Genomic DNA, 9,470 nt, shown 5'->3' on the forward strand with positions numbered 1-9,470 from the left:
GCTGGCTGAGCAGTATCCACGTTCTGAAACTCATTTGTCTGTTCACATCAGGCTCAAAATGGGAGTCCTGCAAGTGTCGGCATGGGAAGGGCAACTCCTGCTTCCTCCAATTCAAGCTAGAGGAGCTGAGGTTTGCTGTGCTGGGTTTTTTCAAAAGATTCTATGGTCTTTGCATCACGATTAAATGACATTTCTTGTAAGAGGAAAGGGCCTGGCCTGGTGCTTTGGGCCCTTGTGCTGCCGAGCAGCCTGGGCTGAGCCACCTTCCCTCCCCAGATGCGGGTGAAGGTTAGTGATGTTGTATGATTCGTGGTTTACTTTGGGATCCTTTGGGAGGAAAGGAGCTGTGTCAATGAGGAGGAGTACAGGGATATTAACTCCAGTTAACCCAGTTTTGTTCTTGGAGAACCGGAGAGCTGAAAGTTGTATATGCCCTGAAATTGCGGCTTGGAAAATACTAGAGTCAAGGTGTGTGTGTGTGACCTACCAAAATACCTCATCTCACCACTAATTTACTCACACATGTAAACTTCATTTTTCATTCAGCTGCCCCAATTTATTTCCTGTTCCTCCCTCTTTTTCCTCCTCTTGCTTGTTTTGAAAATGCTGGTCAACACATGTTAAGCCAGAGTCTCCAAAAGCAACAAAAGAAAGTTCAGGAGAGGCAGCGAGAGAAACAGCTGAATAACATTGCCAATTTTAAAATGAAGATAAGTTATACAGGACCTTTTATTGAACCAACAAATATTTTATAGTGTTCACCATTTGGGGCCAGCAGTTCTTTTTTTCCCTCCGTTTCGAGCTAGAATAGAAGGTGTGTAATTCATCAGGAATCTGTACATGTTTAAGTAGCTTCAAGAAATACCATGGTCATGTGGGACTGACCTACTGCGTCTTGACTTCCATATCCATTTTTTCCCCACTACATAATGTTCTGTACCCTTTCCTCTCTGTCTCATTCCCTCATTCACACGTTCTTTCCCCTGTTGGTTTCAAGCCATCTTGTCTTTGTCAGTGTTACCTGATAACACAAAGCAGGGGTTTAAGCCAGTTGCTGCAGTTCGGCTTGAGCTGTATGTAACACCAAGCAGGGGAGCAACGTGGATGCTTCTTGGTCCTACATAAGTGGTCAGTGTTTCCTTTTCTGTTCCCGGCAGGGCCTTTAGGTGAAGTCAGTTCATCACCACACACATGTGATATTCTTAGGTCAGAATTCTTAGATCCAAAGAATAAAACGTAACTGTAATTAACATTGCTTAGCACACCCCTGAAGTCATCCAAGTATATAAAAGTTATTAGTCTGGACTCGGCGAACGGTAAGGGTTTGAATTGTTCTGAAATATTCGAATGTGCCGCAAGCACCATGTAGCCAGAGAGCCTTTGTATGTTGTAAATTGGAGTAGGCATATGTGCTATGGCATTTATGTTCTGGCTTTCTTCTCTAATACTGGATACAGTATGTAAAAGGGCACTGTGTATTTCCTTAGATGTATATCTTATTGTGAATTATTTGTATATTGTTTTGACAGCAGTCAGGTGTAATGGCAATGTACTGGAGGTAAGTGATGCCATTGTCCAGTTTAAGGATGGTTTGCCTGCAAGAACGGTGGGGTATATTTTCTTTTGGTGGGCCTTTCTGATAGCAGAAGAACAAAAGAAAACATTGTAAATATAGGAGAAATCCTGGAAAATTCTGCTCTTAAATGCTTTTGAAATGGTCAAAGTATTGCCTAGGCATGTTGTCTTTGGATTTCTGAGACTCATTTCCATCTCTGCTAAAATGGGACTGCAGGCTACCTTGCAAGAGAGCTGTCAGGATCAGCCAGTGAATATTTATGAAGAAATTTTGTGGTGAAAAAAAAATAATATATGCTACATATATTATTAATAATTATGTGAGTCCTGAAAAATACCATACTGTATCACAAAGCTGGTATTGTCTGGTGACTACACTCCTGGCACTGCATGCTACAGTAAACTGTGTACTGAAAACTCGTACTAATGGAAAGGTATACAGGATTCCATTGGTAAGTGATTTATAGTGACTTCCTATTATAAACAAGAGGGAACAAATATCCCGCCTTGCTGGTTTCTTTGGGCGGATGGTGAGAGCAGAATGAGACATTCCTGGCCAGGCAAAAGCTGATTCTTTGGATGCTTGCAACTGGGAGCAGAACGAAGCACCAGAAAGTGAAGTATAAATGACAATCCCTAATTATAAATGATTGAATTTCCATTTTCATAGTGCTTAAAACTTTCCAGTTGTAGAGCAAATGACCACTATTTTAGACGATTTCCAATCTTATAACAAAAAGATGTTTCTGGTATTTAATATTAAATAGACTTACTATAGGACCTCAGTATATGCTGAAAGCCTACCAACACCCTTTCACAAGAAGCACATTGCTTTCTGAGGCAGAACAAACCACGTTCAGCAGCAGCTTCTTTTTGGGTTTCAATTAATCTTCTACTGAGCACAACTGTAGTTTGTTTAGGAAAGTTACTCGTGCTGGCCAGTGGCATTCTGTTGATAAACTTGAGCGTACACCCTATCAAATAATTCGTGGGAACAGCGTGGAATATAATAATGCATCAGCATTGGCTTTCTCTGGAGTCACTTGACACATTGATCTAAGCTTGACAAGTCTGTAGGGGTTGAAATTTGTGTGACAGCCTGCCTTCATCCAACTAGTGAGAGGACCATGCTTTTTCTGTAGAGACTGAGGCTACTCGGTGGCATTCAGTACGCTGCATGATTTTTCCATTCCTTCTGTCACCATTTCCAGAGATGTTACCCAGTCCCAGTGCCATTTTCTGTTTGCCTCGGAGAAGAAATCTAGGAACATGTTGTGCGATGGTCAAGAAACTGAACACTTTCCATACTGAGAATGCTGTTCTTCGATTATATTCATGAAACATTCTCACCAAAATGTTGCTTTTACAGGTGAAACGACTTTGCAATTGTTGTGCAGATATGTCAAATAGCAAAAGCTTTAATCATCAAAAGCGTCAATTAGTAGTAGGGCATAGAGCAGGTAGATTGCAAAAGATGAAGAAAAAGCGAAATGTTGGGCAAGATTGACTTTTTTTTATTTTAATTCAATAAAATTTTGTCATCTGTGTTCCCTCTCTTGTCAGTGAAGAGCCAGACATGGCCAGACTGGATTTCTTCCAGGCTGAGCTAAGCAGTTAAGGCTGTAGTTACACCACCAGTTTAGTCTCCAAAGGAGAGATATGGTCCTGCCATCATCCAGCTCACAGCATATCTACACGGATGATAACGCTGCCCAAAGGGAAACAGTGGGAGGAGATGGACATAGAGGAGGGCTTCGTGGTCTGGTTTTGCAGCAGCACTGAGAGATGTTGGACTGCAGTGTTAGATAAGTGGGCTGAAACCACTTCTTGGAGGACATCTCTGTTGTTTGTGAATGGAGTCTGGACAACTAGCCTAGATAAAGATATATGACTTAGATGACAGATTCATGGCAAGTGAGGTGAACCCTACTCTTCTTTTTGAGTTGGATCAAGTTGGTTTGACCAGCAAGATGTCAAGGAGAGCATGGGGACTGGTCTTCGTCTCTCTCGAGGTGGCTATCCCCATCCAAAAAATTATAGTAATATTTATTTCCTTCACTAGGGGCTGTTCAGACAGATGTGAGCTGCTTGGATGCTATGGTAGTGCAAACTGGGATATGCTGTCAGAGGTTTGGTATAGCAGAAAAAGATTTTTGGCAAGAAAAAGGAGGCCTGTGCTTTGAAATGATGGATTTTCAGACTTCATTGTACTAACATGCTTTTACAGCAGTTATTAGCAAGAGCTTTGCAAATTATCAATGATGGTTTTCTTATAACCCAGTTTCAAGTTTCTTTGACATAAATAGTTTGAAAAAACATAAGAACTGAATGGAATAAAAAAAAAGACTTGTAATTCAGGAAAAATCTTCAGCAAAGTTAAAGAATGGGTAGCTCTTTACTCCTGGATTTTATTTTTTAGCTTTGCTACTGCTTTATATACCATGGGCAAGCTGCTTTCTTTCAGAGCTGGCTAAACACCAGTAAAAAATATTTGCAAATACTCCTTCAAATAAACGCTGGAATTGGAATGTGTGTCACCATTCACACCTACTTTCCTCAGAAGTTTGTACAAGCAATTTTTTTGTTCATAGGAAATATTTTCCAATAGCAAAAGAAACTGACAGATGCTTGAGAGGTGTATTTATATCCAGGTTTGCTCTGGCAACGACATTCTCTATTACTTGCCATTTCCATTTCTATACCTACTGACCTATTCAGTCCTAAACCTTCTCTTTAAAATTGTCTCTATTAAGAAAAAAAATGAAGCAGGGCTGAAAAATTACTTGTAGCCAAGTACAGCATGAAGAAGGAGACTTTTGGTGTCATTCAGTGATCTCTGGATCAAATGGTTCTTTTTTTCCTTTGTTCCCTCTCTTCTGCATAGATTGAACTTCCGCCTCTTGAATCCCATTCAAGAATTATCTAGGAGACCTTAAGAGATACTGATTTAAGATGTGCTCTTTTGGAACAAAATGTAAACCTTGGTCACTTGTGGACATTTATTTATAAAGCTGTTTTGTGAAAGGATGGAGGCCTGCTAAATCAAATAGCTTGGCAAACATCTGACCTCTGAAATTAGAGCTGGTCTCCCTGCATTTCTTTGGTGAGACTGTGGTCTTCAGTGATCACCTCCAAGTGCTGGGAGCGCGGCTGGGCCGAGTTGTTTGACGTGGGTTGGCTGTATGAGAAAACAGGCTGCTGGTCTGTGGTGGGCAAAGTCGCTCCTAAGTGGAGAGCTACCAAGGGCTGCAATGTGCTTTGAGACCTATTCCACTAGAAGCTCTGTTTAAAGAAAAGATCAACTTTTAATTAATAATCTGATGGAAATCCAGCAATAAGGTTGATTTTTTAGTTGGGAATCTAGCCTCATAAGGACGTGCATTACTTTATGAGATCTGTGCTGCGTTTAGGGGCTTTTTGGGTCTTGTAGCCATTAGTGTTCATGCCGTTGCTCTTTCTTTTGTTTGAGTCGTTCTCCATAGGTATTGCAGTTAGGCATCAGCTTCTCACTCCTCTATAATGCGTTTCTGTGTCAGGATAGCAAGCCCACTGAATAAAGCTTATACATTTCTGCCTGGTAAATATTTCTGGCTTCTCTGCGACGTGAGGACTTAATGAATGAACAAATGTGACTCTTGATGGGAAAGTGTAGCTTATGCCTGTGATGCAATTTCATCTTTGAAGGCTGTTAACCAGGTGTGCGTGTTACTTGTAGCCTTCTCAGCCTGCTTCTGAGTTGCAGCCTGGGCAAGGGGCGCGTTAAAAACCACATACATCGTGTGTGCATGGGTGAAAGTCCTATTTTTAGTGCATACAAGAAGGCATTCACTGAAGGGCAATGAAGCTGATTTTTATTTTTAGGTTTTGCAATTCCTTACATCCTTGGGATGTTTTGAAAAACTAGCTCTATCACCCTGCAAAATGTGGGTGAACCTCCAAGACCAGCTTTATTCTCACTATTGGCAAGATAACCTTTTCCCAGACATAGGCTGGCGTGGGATGTGCCAGGCAAGGTTCTGCACCGGTTCTGCCAGTGCGGTTCTGGTGAGGCTTAGTGAGGTTCTGCCTCACCAAAGCCTATTTCTGTAAGGTCGTGTTTTGGGAACCTCCCCATAGCGTTTTTTTTTTTGACATGTGCCCTGCTCCAAGCTCGGTGTAGATTTCTCCAGACGGACGCTTGCATGAAGCTGGCCCTTTATATGTGTCCAAACAAAGATTTTATTTGGAAATCTGGTATCAGTTTCGGAATTAATCTTGCGTTATTTTTCCATATGCCTATTCCATGAACTTGATTGTTTTAAAAACTATTAAAAGAAAATAGACATCTTTTTTTTTTTCCTGTTTTCAGAAACTCTGGAGAATGGACCAAATAAGTGTGAAAGGTGAGTAAGGGGTTTCACAGTTTTCAATAATAATAATAATAATAATTTTATTATATAAATTATATATTGTAATAATATATATTATTATGATTGTCCTGACATCACATAGCTGTGTAAGCTGTATGTGTAAATATTTGTTATTGCTTGAATCTAGCGCAGCTAACAGAAAAGGAAACAGCAAAGATGAAACATACTGGAAGGAGATCAACGCAGCTATGGCCCTAACGAACCTTGCCCAGGGGAAGGATAAACTGCAGGGTACTACCAGCTGCATCATTCAGAAATCATCACATATATCAGAAGTAAAGACTGTTAAAGTGCCATTAGTTCAGCAGTTTTAAGAGATGGGTCCTTTTTCTTTTTCCTGTCAAATGGACATTTTCCTCACAGGATTGGTTTTCAGCAAAATCAGATTCACAGATATGAGGCAAATGTGGAAAATAGGCCCCCTTTAACAGTATGGTCAGTTTAAAAAAATAATGTTCTTTCTGACTCAGACGTTTTCATTGTATTAAATGAAATGTTCAATTGCTTCTATAAAAGGCATGTAAATTATAAAAAAACTGTTTTTATCAAAACATTAACTTATTTTATGTTAATCAAAGTGCGCATAAGATGTTTGCATTGCTATTACAGTAAGTGCCTTGCTTTCAAAAAATAAGCTATAACGTGGGCATAGTACAACAGTATTATGCCTCAAAATGACAATGCCATAATGCTTAAACTTTGTATATTATTCCAAGTGGGCTTAGGCAGCCTAGGGCTAAACACATTACTGCTGGAGGCCCTGGAGAGTTGTGCTTATTTGACTTGTACAAATTGACGAGTCTTAATGAAATTGTTACATCATTTTCTCTCTCTCTTTTTAATCAACAGTGTTATAAAAATTGTACAGTATGTTTTGTCAAAGTGACAATGAGGTTGTTATGCATGTTTCTTACCTGTATATGCAGTATATTAAAATACCAAAATCATTCCTTTGAAAAGTGCAATACTCTAGAACACACAAATTTAGGAAATAAGTTAATTGTTCAGATTATTTTGAACTTATACCTATGCTCCCAGCTGTGTTGCTCATTAAAGATTTCTAGTTGAGAAGGTTCTAGCCAGACTAGCTGTAAATTCAAGTTGAATGTCTATAATTTTAAAGCTTTGCTAGTGACTTACTGAAGTTTTGATGGAAGTAAAATTGATTCCTTCTTGTACAAAAATAAATCTATAGTGCCATTTATTATTTGCAATGGAGCTCAAAAAAAAGTTTCCATGGTGGAACTTATTACTTTAATGTGGTTTAAACATTTTTATTTTGTAGGTACTGCATAAATGAGGACGGTTGATTGACAGGTCACATTTCAGTGAGAAAAAGCTATAATATAAACTATCAAAGCCCGAACTAGAAACACAAATGGGAAATGAAACATTGAAAAATCTCAGCATTTAAAGTCGGAGGGTTTTAAGTAGATAATAAACCATGTATTAAACGTTATGTCTCTAAACTTGACTGCTATTGAGCGTAATAACTAGCATAAAACCAGGTTTATTTTTAAGTTTTATTGGGAGGTGTACAAGTTATTCTTAAGTCATGTAACAATAGTCTAACGAGGTTTACAGTGCTTGAATAAACAGTGGCAAAGCCAAAACCAATTTATACTGAATCAGTTACAGAAAACTGGAAAAGAGCTGATTGTTGCTAGGATTTGGATTTTTTTCCTGTGAGTATCCTGTCAGGTTTTTTCCTACTTACCCCTTTCCTTGTTTCTCTTTTCGGTGAGCCATCAATGAACAAGACAAGACTTTAGTCCTGCTCCCACTGAGTTTAATGGCAGAACTCCCACTTCATGGAAGCAGGACTGTGCTAATGATGAAACTAACTTGCAAGTAGAGGCTGTTCCAGTTGCACTAAAATAGTCAATATACATTGCAAATATCAGCCTTGGTGTGACTTCTTAGGAAACTTCTTGATGTAACATAACATGTTGTTGGGTTTATTTAGTGTACAATGAAAATGATTTGATATGAAAATATTTTGTACATATATATTTTTACTTTGTTTTCTAAATTGCTGATTTGCATTGACTTAAAGTGCCAAGCAAGAAATGTATGTCATGACTGTATGAACAGTTGAAGTATGTTTTACTGACTTGCATCATTATATGTCTAAGATTCCATGACATTAATTTTTGATACTTTACTGGATTTTGACATAATAATGTGAGTTTCTAACTAATAGCAGAGAGTTAATACTTCACTTTTGTTCATACTATTATAAGTTATTCTGGTATTAAATATTTTGTGACAATAAATTGATAGTTTTGACAAACTTTTCTGTTAGAAATATTCAGTGGTTTTGTCTGTATAAATGACAACAAAATTTGTCATGTAAAAAAGGTACTTTTGGGAACTTCTCTGGAGTAAAACTGGAGAAGACAAGCCATTGTATAAACAACTTGTTCATGGTTCTTTTTTTAAATGATCAAAGCACAAAGAATAATCTGTAAAACACATCAAGTGGGTTTTAAATTTAAGAAATACTTGGCATAATTTCTTGTTACCATTTCCTTTAATTTATTTTTTTTCTACTGCTGCTTTAGAGTTTTCTGAAAACACAAATTCTAATGAATTATGTGTGTGTCTTTTTTTAAATAACAAAAATCATGATCAGTGCTGAGCCAACAGCTAATGAAGACTCAATAATTATTTATGATATTGGAAAAACAAACATTATTACTATTGCTCTTCTTTGTTTCAACATATGTAACCATTTTAGTAAAATAAATAACTGCAAACAACATCTTACTGGTTTGAATTAAATATTCATTTATCTGTCCTTAGTCATTTGCATTTCTGGTTTCCTGTTATAGTCGGGGTTTCTCTATACAGGGATACAAGCATGTGATAGGCAAAGACAAAACAGGAATGCTAGTCTTTTGATTAATACACCTTGTGGTGCACAGTTACGTGAAGTAGTTTAGCACATCCCTGATGAAAATGACTGTTCAGCAAGTTTAGGCTAATGACTGCTAATGACAACATGGCATGTATGCTTATAGGTCCTCCACATTGGAGGAGTGCAGAGGGAAGCCATAGCTAATCACTGTCCCAAATCACTGGAGAAGGTCTATGAGCTGGGAAAGACGTTGGTCATTTAGGTTTTTTTCTGAGTACAGGCTACATTTCTTTACAGTACCATGTATGGATACACTCTGGCTGTGGAGCCTTGGTGGAGAAGGAGATGCAATTAGATCATCTAGAAGTTCAGTGCTCATAGTGATGAGAGCCCAGTGCAACTAGCCTCCTAACTTTTATGCCTCAGCAAAGTTCCTCCAGTTGCATGGGAGGGGTGATAATTAAGGTTTTGGTGGGCAATTGGCACTTTCAGGATTTATGTCCTGCTTATCTGTGATATATGTATACCTCTAACATCTGTGGCCATCAAACATGTCAGGGGACATTTGGATATTCAGTTGATATGCAAGTTCCTGAGGGAATATGTACAGCCTGACTTCTGCTGTT

The 9,470-nt window shown here is 38.4% G+C and overlaps 1 protein-coding gene across 6 annotated transcripts in view; it reads left to right on the plus strand.

The window, feature by feature from the left end:
* MKX (mohawk homeobox) overlaps positions 1-8,748 on the plus strand; it is a 49,292-nt gene extending 40,544 nt beyond the window's left edge. For 5 of the 6 annotated variants that reach the window (XM_075047033.1, XM_075047023.1, XM_075047030.1 and 2 more), the window contains 2 exons: positions 5,924-5,957; positions 6,112-8,748. In XM_075047033.1, the coding sequence (XP_074903134.1) occupies positions 5,924-5,957; positions 6,112-6,298 (221 nt within the window). In that variant the 3' untranslated portion in view covers positions 6,299-8,748. The remainder of the gene's footprint in view (positions 1-5,923; positions 5,958-6,111) is intronic. The other variant, XM_075047050.1, reaches the window with a different exon arrangement.
* Positions 8,749-9,470: the final 722 nt, after the last annotated feature.

Source organism: Buteo buteo, chromosome 2 (genome assembly GCF_964188355.1).
Source record: "Buteo buteo chromosome 2, bButBut1.hap1.1, whole genome shotgun sequence".
Classification (NCBI taxonomy): Eukaryota; Metazoa; Chordata; class Aves; order Accipitriformes; family Accipitridae; genus Buteo; species Buteo buteo.